Genomic DNA, 15804 nt, shown 5'->3' with positions numbered 1-15804 from the left:
AGAAAACATTTCCATCACTACAGGATCTCTCATGCTGTCCTTCCATGGCCACACCTTCCTCCCTCCTTCCTGTCTAACCCCTGTCACTAATAGTCTGTTCTTTTTTTTTTTTGTACCTGGGATCAAACTCGGGCCCTTGTGCTTGTGAGGCAGGAGCTGGAATGACTAAGCTAAATCCCCAGCCCTCCATTTCTATAATTTTGTCATGTCAAGAATGTTAGGAATCATGTAATATGTAAGCTTTTAGTATCAGCTCAGCATAATTCCTTCTAGTTTCATCCAAGATATCTATATCTATATCTATATATATATCAGGAGTCCATTCCTTAGCTGGTGATGTGGCTGAGTGGTAGAGTGCTTGCCTAGCAGCACCAGACTCTGGGTTACAGCTCCAGTATCACAGAAAGCAAAAAAGAAATTTCATTGCCAAGTAGTAGCCCATGTATCACATTAAAGTCTCTCTTAAAAGCATAATCACTTAAGACTTTCCTCTTTCTTCCCTTGCTGCCCTCTTCCCCTCTCTTCACAGCAATGCTAAATGATTACAACTCTGTGAAACTGAGAATCAGTTGCTCAAGGCTTTCCCTGCAATGGTACACCTGTGTTCAGAACAAGATGAGAAGACCCAACTTGCTGTTAAAAGACATCCTCAAGTACGTACCTACCCTGGTTAGGTCAGTGGTATAGAATCCCAAGAAAAAAATTCACTGAGAGCCCTGCAGATGGCAGGTGCTAGAGAAGTATACTTGGTCAAAGGATCAGGGATAAACAGATGTACATGCCCGGTCTCTGTACCTGAGCCAGGATGCCCAGGAGAGCAACTTACATCTTCGTAATTTTTGTGCCTCTATTTAGCAAAGGAGGGCTTTCTCCCTTAGCTATTTTAAGCTAATCTGTAAACATGATAAAAGTCGCTTAGGACACTTGGATACCATTAAATAGTAAACACCGAGAAGGATGATGGATGTTTCAGCCAGACCACCCTCATATCCTAATACGTTGTAGAGTGAGTAGAGGTACTTGTCTGGCTTTTTTTTTTCTACCAGCCAAGCTAAATTGAAAATTCTAAAGATGTCTTAAGATAGCAAATCTTTAGGAGGAAAAGAGAAATCCAACCTTGACATCTAGTCTCTGACTTCACTTTACTTATTTAGGAAAAATGAGAAAAAGAAATGCATGTTAAAGACCTCCTTTTAGTAACTGGCCAGTATTCTTGGAAGCCTGCAGTCTGCTGTGTTGATTGCCAGGCACATGGATATATAAGATAGACCTGGGCCTCCTCCGCTTGTGATGTGGGCACAGAGACTCTCAGTAGGACACACAAGTTGTGGGACACGTCCTGTGGACACTGGCTCGCTTTTAACACGCTTTTCTTTAACTTTCCTTAAAGAATCAAAATAATGGAAGTATTACATGCACTAAATATAAAACGGGAGCTGGAGAAATGAATAGGTACTACTGAGTCTTCAAGATTCAAGATTGTAAAAATATTTAAAGGACTTAGTAAAACACCTTTTCCTTACTTCCCATTCCACTTTTCAGGAGAGGAAGGTGCCACTGGGGATTGAACCCAGGGCCTTTGCACTGAGTTACATCTAAGCCTTTTTAAAATTTTTTATTTGAGACAGAGTCTTGCTAATTTGCTCAGGCTGGACTTGAACTTGTAATCCTCCTGCCTCAGCCTCCCAGAGTGCTTGAATTACAGGTGTGTGCCAACACACCCAGATATCCCTTCCACTCTTTTTTACTTATTCTATTTTTGTTTGTGTTTTGAGATAAGATCTCACTTTGTAGGTCAGGCTGGCCTTTAACTCACTATGTAGCCCAGGCTGGTCTCAGAAGCAGTCTTCCTGCTTCTGTCTTTTGAGTCCTGGGATTACAGGTATGTACAACCATGCCCAGATGTTCTATCCACTCTTAAAGATGACCAGTGTTACCAGTTTCTTGTGTATATAAGAAATATTTCGTATATGTGTGTGCATATGCCTTCTCCCCACTCAGCCAACCCATTTTTATATATAAATGATAGCATTCTGTTCACTTAATAGCGTGGTATACTCAAACCAGAGAACATTTAAGGTGTGAGGGAACCTATTGAAATGAGAATTCAGATGTCTTTTTATAGGAGAGTTGGGGATAAGAGAGGCTCTTGCTATGTAGTCCAACCTGGCCTTGAACTCACTTTGTGACTCAGGCTGGCCTCAGATTCCCAGCAATCCTCTTGCCTTAGCTTCCTGAGTGCTGGGATCACAGGTGTGCCCCACCATACCCAACCAGAAGTCTTTAAAATACTCCCACCCACTCTCCCTTACATCCTCCTCCTCAAATATTCAGTATTTAGTGTGAGTTATGGGAATTATGTTATGCTAGCTGCTTTATTTTTAAATCTTCCCCTTTCTTTAGAAAATATATTCCTCTTATAATTATTCCTTGCCTTTTTGTTTTCCAGGAACACAGAATATTTAAAACAGTAGTTATTGAACTGTGGTTTAAACTTTTTTTTAACCTTTAGTTTGTATTACTGGGAAGCTTAATAAAAATGAGATTTCTAGAACCATCACTAGCCTGTGTTATTTTCTTCAAATCTGTGTCTGCATATGTACACACATATATGTACACATGATGTAAGTGTAAATGATCAGATCTTTAAAAAGAGGTTTTTTAGGTGGTCTTCAGGATAACTAGTATTATCTCACTTCAGTCAGTCTCATTCCTAGATAGAATTCTTTAGAAGTACTACAAGTACATTGTTTCTTTTGTGTTCTTTACTTTTTTTTTAATAAGGACTGGTAGTATTTTAAAGAAGCAAAAAAAAAAAAAATTAAACCTGAGTTTCTATAGTTCAAATCTATTACTTGCTATTTTCAGCCCAGTAATCTGCATTGTGATTTAGATTTTATTATGATATCCTTGCAAATTAAAAGTTTATCCTGTATTTCCTTGTAGTCATAAATTAGCAATTCATCTTGCCAGGAAATGGCACCTTTTTTTTTTAGCCTTGAGATAGGTAACCTTAATGCCACGTGGCAGGCAAGCTCTGTTTGGATTTGTTTTCCACTTATTTCACATTTTTTTTCTGTTATCACATGACTGCCTTATTATACCTGATTGATGTTTTTTCCAGATGTATGTTGCTTGTGTTTGGAGTGTGGATCCTTTATATCCTCAAGTTAAATTACACCTCTGAAGAATGTGACATGAAAAAAAAGCATTATGTGGACCCTGACCGCATAAAGGTTAGATATTCCATTGATGTGGTTTAAATTAAAACATTTCCAAGCATACACTTAAGCTGTAATATCATCTCTAATGTGTTACAAAGAAACATTAATGAAAGTTTGAAACAGAAGAGAAAATACCATACTGAACCTTAGCACTCCCAAACCAAAGACATCCTTTTCCCCAAAATGCAACCAACCGACTCATCTCCTCTGCTGTATTATCCGCCCATTTACATCACTGTAGCGTGGGGTGACACCATTTCTACTCGGCATGCACATGGAGTTCATTTGCCCTGATGCTGCTTGTCATATTGTTAGATCATTCCTGGGTTGTATTTTTAGTTTTAATGGTTTCACATTGTATTTTCAAGATTTTTCTTTCAATTGACATTCATTTTTCACCATTGATTTAACATGTTAAATGCAAATTTCACTGATGACTCATCATTCAACAATGTTCAGCTCAGGATGAAGGAAGAGGTGGCTTTAAATAAGGTAGCATGTTAGGAATGACCACTGCCACGTGTAAATGCTGTACATACATGCCCTCTCTTAATCATTGTGACTGAAGACATCCCAGTGTCATCTCTGTCATACAGACTATGGCCTGGAAAGGTGGGCTGCTTGCTCAAGTCCACACCCAGTTTATCTATTTTAGTTCACCTACTAGTGCTTGCTGTGTGCCAGGAACTGTCTTAGAGGTAAATTAGTGATATGAAGTCAATGAACTCTCTTGGTCATCCTGGAGTTAGAGGTGTGCAATCATCTCTACCTCATAGTGAGGGCAGCAGAGGGCGTGGGGACGAACCCTGGGCCAAAATTATGTTGGGTCAGGGCCAGAGCAGGGTCCGTGGTGTGGCTTCAGAAGCTGAGCTTCTGATCCATCTTCTTGGAGAAGCCAGAAGGTAGCATGCCTCAGAGAGGAGTGAGCTTAAATGTTCACCCATGGAACCACCCACAGTGACCGAATTGCGTGGAGTCTCAGTTCTCTCTACTGTGAGATGTAGACAACAATAGCTGTGTATCCCTAAAAGCTGGATAATATGCACAGAGCTCCTTTTCTCGTTCCAGTTTCTTTTTCTGTTTTAAATGCCTCAGCCTTTTTGTGATACAGAGAGGCAGAGACATGTTGGTGAAGAGCTTAGTTGATAAATGCGTGGGAGTCTTGCTGATGGCAGAGGCTTCTCCCTGTTGTACTTCTGTCCACAGATGTTTGCTGCCTCCTTTCATTTCTCAACATTGTCACATCTGCTTTGGTGGAGCAGGCTGCATCTAGTGTCTTCTGCTTGGGTGTCCCTCTTCCTCCAGTTTGTCTGGACTTGCATCATCCAAACCCTTTCAATTCCAAGGCTCTTCACCACTTTCCTGGATCATGGTTTTAGTCATCTTGTTTCTGTTTTTTGCTTTTGTCCCTTGGGAAAGACCTAAAATAATGACATTTGGTCTGACTTACAGATATGCTGTGAATTCTTCCATTTGTGTCTTTGCTGCACTCTTCCACTTCATGACTGAGCATGACACTCACCATCTGATCAATTCAAAATAACTTTTCTAGAGTCTGTGCTAACTGGTAAAAGAGGTAGGGCTCTGTAGTGCAAGGACTGAGGACCCCATTTCACAAGTACAGGATAGAAATGTATTTTCACAATGCCCTTCCTAGATAAAATCCACATGGCAGTTTTAGAGACCTGGCTGCCTGCATCAAATTTTTCTCTAAGCTACCTTAACAGACCAGGGATGGTCTGCTTGTCCCTGCAGTGGTCAGACAAGAGCTCTGGTTATGATGGCCATTACTCTTGAAGGTTCTCTGAAAGAATCATAGTGACAGCTGAGAAAGACCCAAGAAGAGACTCAAGACCACATCCCTGAACAACCACTGAAAGGGTGGGTGGGAATATTTCTGCATCCTGAAGGAGAGAAGAGCTGGTCCATGGTACATGGTGACGAGCTAGCTGAGCATGGTGGTGCACACCTGTAATTCCAGCACTTTGAAGGCTGAGGCAGGAGGGTTGCCACTAGTTTGAGGCCAGCCTGGGCTACATAGAGAGTTTGAGCCCAGATTGAACTATATAACAAGATTCTGTCTCAGAAAAGTAATGTTAATAATCTGGACACCTGGTTTGTGGAAGGATGGGACCTGCCCAGGTGGCTTTAATGACACAGATGTGTATTTCAGTAGCAGCCAAATCCTTTGCCCATTTTCACTTGAATTATTTCTCTTTTTATTACTGACTTGTAAACATCCTTTATGTGTACTGGGGTACTAGTCCCTTGTATCAGGAATGTGATTTGCAAATAATTTTACCTATTCTCTTAATTTTTTTTTTTTTTTTTTTTTTTACTGGGGATCAGACTCCAGTCCTTGCGCTTGCGAGGCAGCAGTGGAACCACTGAACTAAATCCCTGGCCGTTTTTTGTACTTTCTTAATGGTATAATTTTCAGCACAAGATTATAATTTTTTTTTGTACTAGGGATCAAACTCAGGACCTTGCCCTTTCTAGGCAGGCAGCAGCACCACTAAGCTAAATGCCCAGTCCACAAAAGTATAATTTTGATGAAATCCAACTTATCTATTTTTTCTTTTGTCACTTGTACTTTTAATATTATATCTAAGACATCATAGTCTAATCTTCTATTTTCTTCTAAGATTTTTACAGTTTCAGCTTGTACATTTGTATCTTTGATCCATTTTGTGTTAATTTTTATCTATGGTGTGAGGTTGGGATTCAGCTTTATCTCTTTGTGTGTGGTTCTCCAGTTGTCTGTCCCAGCACTTTTTGTTAAAAAAGACTCCTTGTATTGGTGTTTTTTTTCTCCTCTGCCTAAAACCCTCCCCTGTCCATTGCATCTGTTACCCAGGTAATCCAGCTCAGGATTTACCTCTTCTAAGATGCCTTCCCTGATCATCCCCGTCTGGATTCTAGAAACCTCTTAAAATCTTAATTCTAGGACCAGGGATTTAGCTCAGTGGTTCTGCCGCCTGCCTCTCAAATGCAAGGTCCTGAGTTTGATCCCTGGTACCAAAAAACAAAACAAAACAACACATATATTAAAACCTTAATTCTAATTTTTGTCATATTTTAACTGTTTTTCTTCTCTACCCATCTTCCTGGCAGGGTCTTGGGAGAGAGGGGTTATATGCTAAAGTTTTATATTAGTTAGTGTGTATTCTGTATATTAAACTCCAGAGAGGAGGGAAGGTATCACCTTAACCACAGTGTAACCTCTCATTATCTTTGAACTGAATGTACATAAAATCCACAGTTAACAGTAAACATTTTGAGTACATTCAGTAATATATGTATTCTTTCGAGATATAGGTCTGATACTTCTGTTCAACTCTAAAACAACTAAAGTAAACTTTTCCCTTCCCCCTCTTTCCAAAGTGTGGAATGTAATTCTTTTCATTTTAGACTGATGGGGCCCATTCACACAGGTTCACAACTGGACCAATAACAACCCTTCACAGGTGCCAGTGTCCTATCTTTCTTTTTAAATTGAGTTTATTGGTACATTTTAGGTATACAGTACAGTTACATTCATCATTGGGATCTTGTACCTCTACATGACAGGTCTTGGTTCTAGCCAGTGTCCCATCTTGATTGACTTCAGTGAGGACTCCTGTCCAGAGGGATGGGAATGTCCAGGGGGTGGGGTCAGCCTCTCAGGTCCCATTTCTAGCATGGAAAAGGGAGACAGTACCTGAACCAAGCTGAGCAGCCCTAAAACCCTGGTCCACAACATAAACCAACCCATCCTTGCCTGAAGGATTTCTAAAATGTTTACTTCCTCCAATTAAAAAACAGCACTAAAGATTCAAGTAGTACCTAAGGAATAAAGGAAAATGTCTCCTGAAATTTTTTGTGGGGAAGGAGGAAAGAATATGTCCAATACATGGCATATATAAGTCTAATGTGTGAAAGCCTCCATAACCATAGTGGCACCAGAGGTGTCTTTTATTCTGTTACTTGAGACATTGTTTAAGTGGCTTTTTAACTCTTTTCCCCTAGTTCTGCAGGATTGAACCCAGGCTTGCTTTACCACAGAACTACATCTCCAGTTCTTTTTATTTTTATTATTTTTTTTTTATTTTAAGACTGTGTCTCACTAAGTTGGCAAGGTGGAACTTAAAACTTTCAAGCCCCCTCCTTGACCTCCCTGAGTGCTGGTATTACAGGCATGAGTTACCATGCCCAACTGCTTTTGGACATTTTTGACCCTATCAAAATGCCCCACTCTTCAGAAGGTCTTGACAGCATGTTTCACTTCCTTCTGATGTGTGCAAAAGGGCAGGCCTCAATGTACACAAGATGATAGATGTGGCATTGTCGGACACAGTGGTGCACTCCTGTAACCTTAGCTGCTCTGAAAGCTGAGTCAGGAAGATTGCAAGTTAGAGCTTAGCCTGGGGAACTTAGCAAGACCTTGTCTCAGAATCAGACAAAAAGGTCTAGGAATATAGTTGAGCACTCCCTGGGTCCTATCCCCAGCACCACACAAAAAAAATTTTTTTAAAGGAAAAAAAAAAAGAAAAAGAGTTGCCTGTCACTATTTAGAACACGGACACAGCAGGGTATGAGCCTGAAGTGCAACCATGCTATGTTGTGGAAGGAAGGCTTTAAAATGCACACCAAAAGGCCCTTTAATTTGGATGTCTGGTTGTGCACCATTGATTGATACAGGAATTGAAACCATCTCTCACTTTCCCCGGGTGGAGGAAGGGCAGGTTTGGTCCTCATGTCCTGGACAGCTGACAGATGGGGTTCAGTATAAGCTCAGTAGAATAGGCAGCAAGTGAGGTGCATCTGGCAGAGCCAGTCAGTAAGGGGCTTCAGCACCCACACCCAGGCTTTTCTGTTCTTGGTGTCACTTGCCCTTTTCCCCAGACCACTCTAGAATGTCCTGGAGGTAAGAGGTGGAGGTGATCCTTGCCCGGGGTCCAGTGCTTTTCCCAAGATGATGAGGCTAGTTAAAGAGATCTAGAACTGTCCAGCCTCTGTTATCATTTTACCTCTGATGGCATTTTCTTAACAGTTAGTGTTGATAGCATCTGTGCCGCCATAGGATTTACTCTTCTGAAGCAAGAGCTTTGGTGAGTGTTAGTCACCTTAGAGGGTCAGCACAGCTTGGGGATGTTTCAGTCACCCAAGTTAGTTCCCTTGAGCTCCTTTTTGGTTAGGCCTCAACTTGACCCCGGCCCCAGGCAACCACTGATTCTGACTCCTGAGTTTTTACTATAAAAGTCTTTCTGTGGCTTTGTTATTTAATTTGTGCCTGCTTTTATCTGAGTTAAAGTGATAGGTGACTTAAATGTGAACTAATTCTGTGAAGATCTTAACCTTCACCTGTGCCAGGCACTGGGCAAAATGCTTTGGGCATCAGAACAAACCCAAGAGGAAGAGAGCAGTATCCACATTTACAGAAGTGGGAGTGAAAATAAAACTTTATAAGGTAGCCAAAGCCTCCAGGTCACATGCACTATTGCAGAGCTGGGCTCCTTCCCATATTTGGTTAACTCCGGACCCAAAGTTTCCTTGCATCTAAATGCTCTGCCCTCTTCTGAATTTGTTACATTTTCATTTATTTATTTTGCAGTGCCAGGGATTGAACCTAGGGCCTCATGTATGCCAGGCAGTGCTCTACCACTGATCTACCTTCCTATCCCATGTCCCAAATTTAAAAATAGATACATATAATAAAACATTGTCTCTTACTACAAAGAATTATGCCATTCGCCTGTTACATTTTTTTTTTAGAAGGATGATTCTTAAAATTATAGAGTAGAAATGAAAGTGGAGATTTTTTTTTTTTTTTTTTTTTTTTTTTTTTTTTGTACTGGGGATCAAACTTGGGACCTTGCACTTGCAATTGCAAGGCAGGCGGCAGCACCACTGAGCTAAACCCCCAGCCCAAAAGTGGAGATTTTACTGAGGAAAATGACTTTGGCTTTTTTTAATTCCTTCAGTGAATTTTCACATTGTGATTTTCCATGGCACATCGCCATACCATTGACAGTTGGAACTGCCAGACATCTAGTTATTCCTTAATTGTGGGCAGCCTGCAAGCTTAGCCTGAAAGACTTTTAAGAACTGAAACCTCCTAGATTTGAAACAAGTGTCTTGTATCTTAAAAGAGCATCACCAGTTCCTGAATCCCAGGGCACCTGGGTTGCTCAGTCCCAGTCAGTCCCCGCTCAGCTGCTTTAGCTCCCAGTGTGGGAGCCATGTGGGCAGAGAGGAGGGTGTTATACTGCTTCCTGTCAGCTCCATAAGGTGAGGCCTCCTCTCTAGGCCTTTTCCTCTGAGCTTTGCCTCCCAGGCAAGCAGTGAAAAGAGCAGGATGGCTAAGGAAGATTTCAGTTAGAAGAAATTGTCTGGGGACTTTCTCACAGCTTGTCACACATCTTGAAGCAAGCTGAAACACAAGGAGAAAGACTTAGACGTTTCCAGTGGCATCTAGAGCTCTATTCACTCAGGAGTCATTACTGGCCCCAGCTGTGAATCACACAGGAGGGGTTATAGCCGGAGCATGACTATGGAGTCTTGTGCCCTGCTCACAGTCTAGAAAATTAAATTTGAAGCCTGAAATCCAGCTCTTTGCCAGGATGGAAATGGAATGAAATTTCACTCCTTTCCAAATGCAGCTTCTAAAGGGAAGATCTGGCTGTCCTGTAGTCAATGAGGATGCTTCTCTGAGTCTCATCTGGTACTTATCACCTGTTCCTTTCTATCCGAGGAGAACTGTAGAACCAGGAACTTGGGATGCCATTCTAGAGGAAAGAATTAAGCCTTTTGGTCTCTAAAAATTGTTGTCCCTGGCCTTCAGGCCTGGACGCTAGTTGCCCTTTCCACTTGCCCTGCCTCTGTCCATTAAGCACCCACCCACGCTGCGCATTGCCTCTTGGCCAGCTGGGTTGGGCTAGCTTTCCACCGGGTGGGGATCGTGATGGTGTCCTTACTTGGGCCTCTGACTGACTCCTCACCATGACGCCAGTCTACACACAAACTGCGCTCAGTAGCAGCTCCTGTGGAAAAAGACTGTTGTTTCAGGCCCTGGAGAGGCAATCACCAGGTTGGTGAATGTCAGCCCAGGTCTCCTCTGTGATGCCACCTGGAGCCCACAGAGTGAAGATGCCAGTGACCATCTGTGAGGTGCCACAGGGATCAGCAGGGAGCTGAGACAGTGAATTTACACAGTCTGAAGCGAATCTCTGAATCTGGGAGAATGCGGGTTCTCCTTGCGGAATTGGGGCCCGAGCATCAAGATGCAGACAGTGTGCTCTTTGCAGGCACTAATATTTTTCCGAAGCTATGTTTTTTTTAAGTAGGGTAGATGTGTTCCTGAAAAAAATCAGACACTAAAAATAATAAGACTGGCTGGCCATGGTGGCACATGTCTGTAATCCCAGCACTGGGAGGCCTGGGCAACTTAGTGACTTAGTGAAACCCCTGTCTCAAAAATAAAAGTTAAAAAAAAAAAAGATTGATGTGGTTCAGTGCAAAGGCCCTGGGTTCAACCCTTAGTACAGGAAAAATAAATAAAAAATGAAAACAGAGTTAGGAGAAAAGACATGATGCAAACATTTGAAACTCTGTAGAGTCCTTATGTGATACTGATGGAGTACAAAACACCTGATAAATCCCTAAAAAGAAGTACCTGAGACAAATACGACTTCACACCATATATGCGTACAGTACATGAGCACATGCATATAAGGTCGCCTGATGGGAGGAGATGTGCATGAGGCAGGACCAAAGTTGCTAGACATGGAAACAAGGACAGGAAGTGTGGAGCTCAGGAGCAGCACCTGCCAAACAGCTGTGAGGCCACATCTGCCAGCTGGAGCCAGAGAGAGTTGGGCAGATGATCATTTGTAGCCTCTTCTTCTGAGCTCTTTGCACTCAGGCTGGTGTTCAGCAGTTAGCCTTGCTGATACAAACCACTGCTCTTCTGGGAACACATGTTTGAAAGCAGGCAGTGTCTGTGGTAGTGGGGCATTACTCCCTCATAGGATTGACAGTAATTTGCCTTTCAGACTGTGTGAAGCTCCTTAGCCCAACTAGTAAATTAGCCCATTTCCTTACCTGCTAGGTATGAACCTGAGAAATGAAGCCCTTCATAGTTGAAAATTTTAGTAAAAAAATAAATATGATATAAAATTTACCATTTTAATCATGCCAATATGTCCTGGTCAGCAGTGTTACATATATTCCCATGTTGTGAAACAAATCTCTGGCACTTTTTAATCTTGCAAAACCAAATCTCTATACCCATGAAACAACTCCCTCACCCTTAGTTCCTGGTAACCACCATTCTAGTTTGTGTTTTTATGAATTTGAAGCACTTTAGGGACCTCATATAAGTGAACTCATACACTGCTTGTCTTTTTGTGATTGATTTATCTCACTTGGCATAATGTGTTTGAACATCAGGTAGTTTGGGTTAGAAATTTATGAAACATGAGATTAAAACACTTCAGAGTATTTTTTCACCACAGATTTCTTTGTACAATGTTAGTCCAGAAGTAGGAGGTGAGAGTCTTGGCTGCTTTGCTTATGCAGTGAAATAAGAAACCTTGTGGAGTTTATCTCCCTGTCCTGTGATTCTCCCAGGTTGCTCTGTTTCTTCATAGCCTTGAACATAAACTAACTCTAAAAGGCTAGTGTTCTGTGTTGAAGACGGTGGTCAGCACTGTAGCTACATCAGACATCATAGGACAGAATGTCATCTACAAAATGCTGAAGAGATTTTTAAAGTCATATCGGTGTGATTCCATTCCAGAGAGCTCAGAGATGTGCTCAGCAAGTCCTGCAGAAGGAATGTCAGCCTAGATTTGTGAAGACAGCGATGGCGCAGCTGTTTGAGCACAGATATAGCCTAGACTTGGCGCCCTTCGTGCAGAAGATCCCTGGAGCCAATGAGGCCAAGTACAAGTATGATCCTCCCTTTGGATTCTACACTTTCTCCAATAAAGTCCAGTCTCTCCTGGAAATACTGCCAGAGCACGACTTCCCTGAACACTTGAAAGCCAAGCCCTGTCGGCGCTGCGTGGTGATCGGGAGCGGGGGAGTTCTGTATGGCCTAGAGCTGGGCCACGCCCTGAACCAGTTTGACATTGTTATAAGGTACCTTGCTTTCCAACCTGCTTTCTCCTCCAGAATCCAGCCTGGTGCTCTGGGTCGGTGCAGCTCCAAGGCAGGAAGGGGCCCCAGAAGTGCTTGGGGCCCCTGCCCTCAAGAGACTATTTAAGAAGTTTAAAAAAAAAAAAACCACGAAGTAATCAGATTCTCTATATTCTGCCTAAATTTCCCTAAATCCCACAGGGAGCTGGGACTCACCGTGACGGGCAGTAGACAGTCTCCAGATTGTTTTTTATTTAGATGTTTAAACCTTGTATTTCAGACTGCGAGTGTAGCTTTGTGGTAGAATATTAGCCTGGCATGTGTGAGGCCTTGCATTCCATCCCAGCACTACCAAAAAAAAAAAGGTTTTCCAGTTATAAAAGTAAAATAAATATATTCATTATTAAAGGCTAGAAAAATATAAGGGAGCAAATAAAAATCATTGAGCGCAAATAACCACAACGGCTGCTAATCTGGTTTTCCACTTTTATTCTGTACAAGTACTTCTGGTTGCATTTGTGTTTTTAGAAGGTATTTTTTGAACTTAGCTTTATGAATAGTTTCTGAGGTCATTAAACATTTTTAGTATTTGTTCACATAAAAGTATTAAAGTTATTTAGTGATTCTGCAGCAAGACATTTTGAATGCTTCCACTTTTCTTTGCTGTTGTGAAAATGCTTTGCATATTCTTACCCATATGTATATCTCTGATTATTTCCCTGGAGAAGTTCTTTAGAGTACACTCTCTGGCTTGAAAATGGGTGGCTTTTTTCAGGCTATGGATACACTGTAGTAGACTACTCTTCTCCATCTTAGGGATGAGAGTTGGGTCCTAACCTGTTGATCCAGCAGGAGTATGTGGCTGGATTGATGATGGGAGAGTCCGCTCGGAGGCCTGGGTGTAGAGGGTGTTGGAATTGGAACAGGCAGAAAGTGGGAGTAGGGGCTGATGATTGAATCTGAGAGGTACACTGGTCCACCGCATGCCTCACAAGCACAGGGTCCTGAGTTCGATCCCTGGTACCAAAAAGCGGGGGGGATGGATAGAGAAATGGCTCTGGTTACAGGAGGAAGAGGATGAGACCCATTCTGAACATTTTGATATAAATGTGATGATCCATTCACATATTACCTTTGTGATCTGGGAGATTTCCTAACTGTCCTGTGTCTCATCTGTCAAATAAGCAGGAGCAGCTCACCCCTTCCAGGGGAGGCTCAGTAAATGCCTGCAGCTATTCCTGAAGAATGTGCAGGAAGCTGAGGAGTCAGCAGAGCGGGGTGGGGGGTGCAAAGTATTTTTAGGAAAGAGCCAGGTGTTTGGAAGGAGTAGAAATGGGGAGGAACTGAGTTTGAAGGCGACTAGGTGCACATGCCACAGAGCAAGAGCGGAGTGCAGGGTCAGGAGGTCAGGTGACGGCCTATGGCAGCTGCCTTTCACAGGGTGCTGCTGGTATGCTGGAGCCTGAAGTGCTTTCTGGTCCCTCAGAATTACCCAGTGAGTGACACTCACGTTAGCCAGTGTTGTAGACAAAGGTGAAGGGCCAGCATCCAGGCCAGGTAGATAGAAAAGAAAGGTCACACACAAGTGTGGTAACAGGAAGAATCGGGTTTTTTTTTTAAAAAAGAGTGTAACTAGGTGAGTGGTACTGCTTTTGAAAGAATTCTTAAGATTTCCTTAACTACCACACTGGTGAAGGCTTCACTGCAGTGCTCCAGGTCTTTTCCTTAAAACCAAGTTGCACACCCAAGGCCCAGCCCTCACCTTGGCCCCTGCCCCATAGAGCTATGGTTTATATCCACCTGGCTCTGGTCTCAGGGTTTTCTTTTCTGTTTGCCTTTTTGAAACTCTAACAAGAACTACTCATTATATGAGCACAGTGAGAAGTTTTCAAGGAAACTTCACTGGCACTCCAAGATGTAATGTGTTTGGATCGACTTAAAATGTCAGGGCAAGTTGGAATTGTTTGGCATTCAGCAGTTAGGTCTGAGCACTCTGTGTGGACGGAAGGGTGCATTCATCAAATACTGGAAAGGACAGGGCTAGGTGAGGAGGCTGATGGAAAGGTCAGCTACCCCAGTCGTATCCCAGTTCCTGGTCCTAAAGAATGGGAGAACATGACATGGAATATTGTGTGGTACGGAAAGAGGGTGGATAGCTTCCTGTGTCATTGTGTCCTTTTCCTGTTTATTTAAATAGGTTAAATAGTGCACCAGTCGAGGGCTATTCCGAGCATGTTGGAAATAAAACTACCATAAGGATGACCTACCCAGAGGGTGCACCACTGTCTGATGCTGAATATTATGCCAACGACTTGTTTGTCACTGTTCTATTTAAGAGTGTTGATTTCAAATGGCTTCAAGCAATGATAAAAAATGAAACCTTGGTAAGCACTAAAAATTCATCCATCAAGTGTCCCTTGTTAAAAAATGATCTTTAATTATGTTCACAGGCTTTTGTTTTTAAAGCATATACAATGGAATACATGCTTTTATGTTGTTTTTCCAATAACTACCCTCATTTTAGAAATCCCTCAGAACTCCTTGCTGCGAATTGGTTTCAGAACCTTAGAGCCACATGTAAAAATGGTGATCATTACTCAGTGGGAATATCAACTTCTATTATTGAGGTTGGTCATCACCTTATCCTCCAGACTTGGATTTGCATGGCTTTTGATTAGTTCCAGAAATGAGATTTACTTGGATAAATGTAAGCCATTATCTTTAAAATATATATAAAACCCCAAAGACCTTCTCCAAAATCCTTTAGTCAGTGGTCCTTCTGTTGGAGTAGATTCATAGCATTCCAGGGGGGCAGATGTGGAAGCTGTAGCCCTCATTTGGTCATCTTCCTTCTGTTAGTCTACAGTAATCAATTACATTACTGTATAGTTCCACCCACTGTATTGAAATAAATTTCAGCACCCAGCTGTGGAGGAGTGTATGTGCATTTTTTAACTCCCAGGACATACTAGACTTTTCACATAATCTCTGTGTGATAGAGAGTTTACATCTCCAAAGCTTGACTCTGTACAGGTTGTGATCTTCTGGGTTTTCACTGGGTAGATGTTCTAGTGGGAAAATGAAGCACAGAGAGAGTGATTTATAATCAGTTGCCTAGCAACCTTATAGGATTAGGAAATAAAGTCAATGGAGAGAGGGTGCAAGGTGAGGCCCATCTGGCAGGGCACTCACAGCATTTAACACCTTTCAGTTGGACCCATTCTTTGGGCAAAATGATAGCTGTAATCCTAAAAAAGTCTTCCTGAAAAATTTCTTCCACAAACAAACAAGAACTGGTTCTATAATTTCTTTCCTTGTCCAATGCCACCTCTGTAAATTGCATCTTTCAGAGTTACTTTTTAAACTGAGGTGCTAGATTTCCACAGATCTTAATGACTGTGCTGGAAAATACTAGGCACAGGGTTATGTGGGGTTGTGCCCGTGACCTTGATCTAGTTAT

General features: G+C 42.1%; 1 protein-coding gene across 2 annotated transcripts in view; it reads left to right on the top strand.

The window, feature by feature from the left end:
* The first annotated feature begins 507 nt into the window (after nt 1–507).
* The window catches only part of St3gal5 (ST3 beta-galactoside alpha-2,3-sialyltransferase 5), a 33641-nt gene continuing 18344 nt past the window's right edge, over nt 508–15804 (top strand). For both annotated transcript variants that reach the window (XM_010625678.3, XM_010625677.3), the window contains exons 1-4: nt 508–653; nt 3125–3236; nt 12004–12347; nt 14542–14728. In XM_010625678.3, coding sequence (XP_010623980.1) covers nt 532–653; nt 3125–3236; nt 12004–12347; nt 14542–14728 — 765 coding nt within the window. In that variant the 5' untranslated portion in view covers nt 508–531. The remainder of the gene's footprint in view (nt 654–3124; nt 3237–12003; nt 12348–14541; nt 14729–15804) is intronic.

The sequence above is a fragment of the Fukomys damarensis genome, unplaced genomic scaffold, assembly GCF_012274545.1.
Source record: "Fukomys damarensis isolate Sample0158 unplaced genomic scaffold, DMR_v1.0_HiC HiC_scaffold_2, whole genome shotgun sequence".
Taxonomy (NCBI): Eukaryota; Metazoa; Chordata; class Mammalia; order Rodentia; family Bathyergidae; genus Fukomys; species Fukomys damarensis.
The sequence above is the reverse complement of the archived record's forward strand: the minus strand, read 5'-3'. Positions and strand labels throughout refer to the sequence as shown.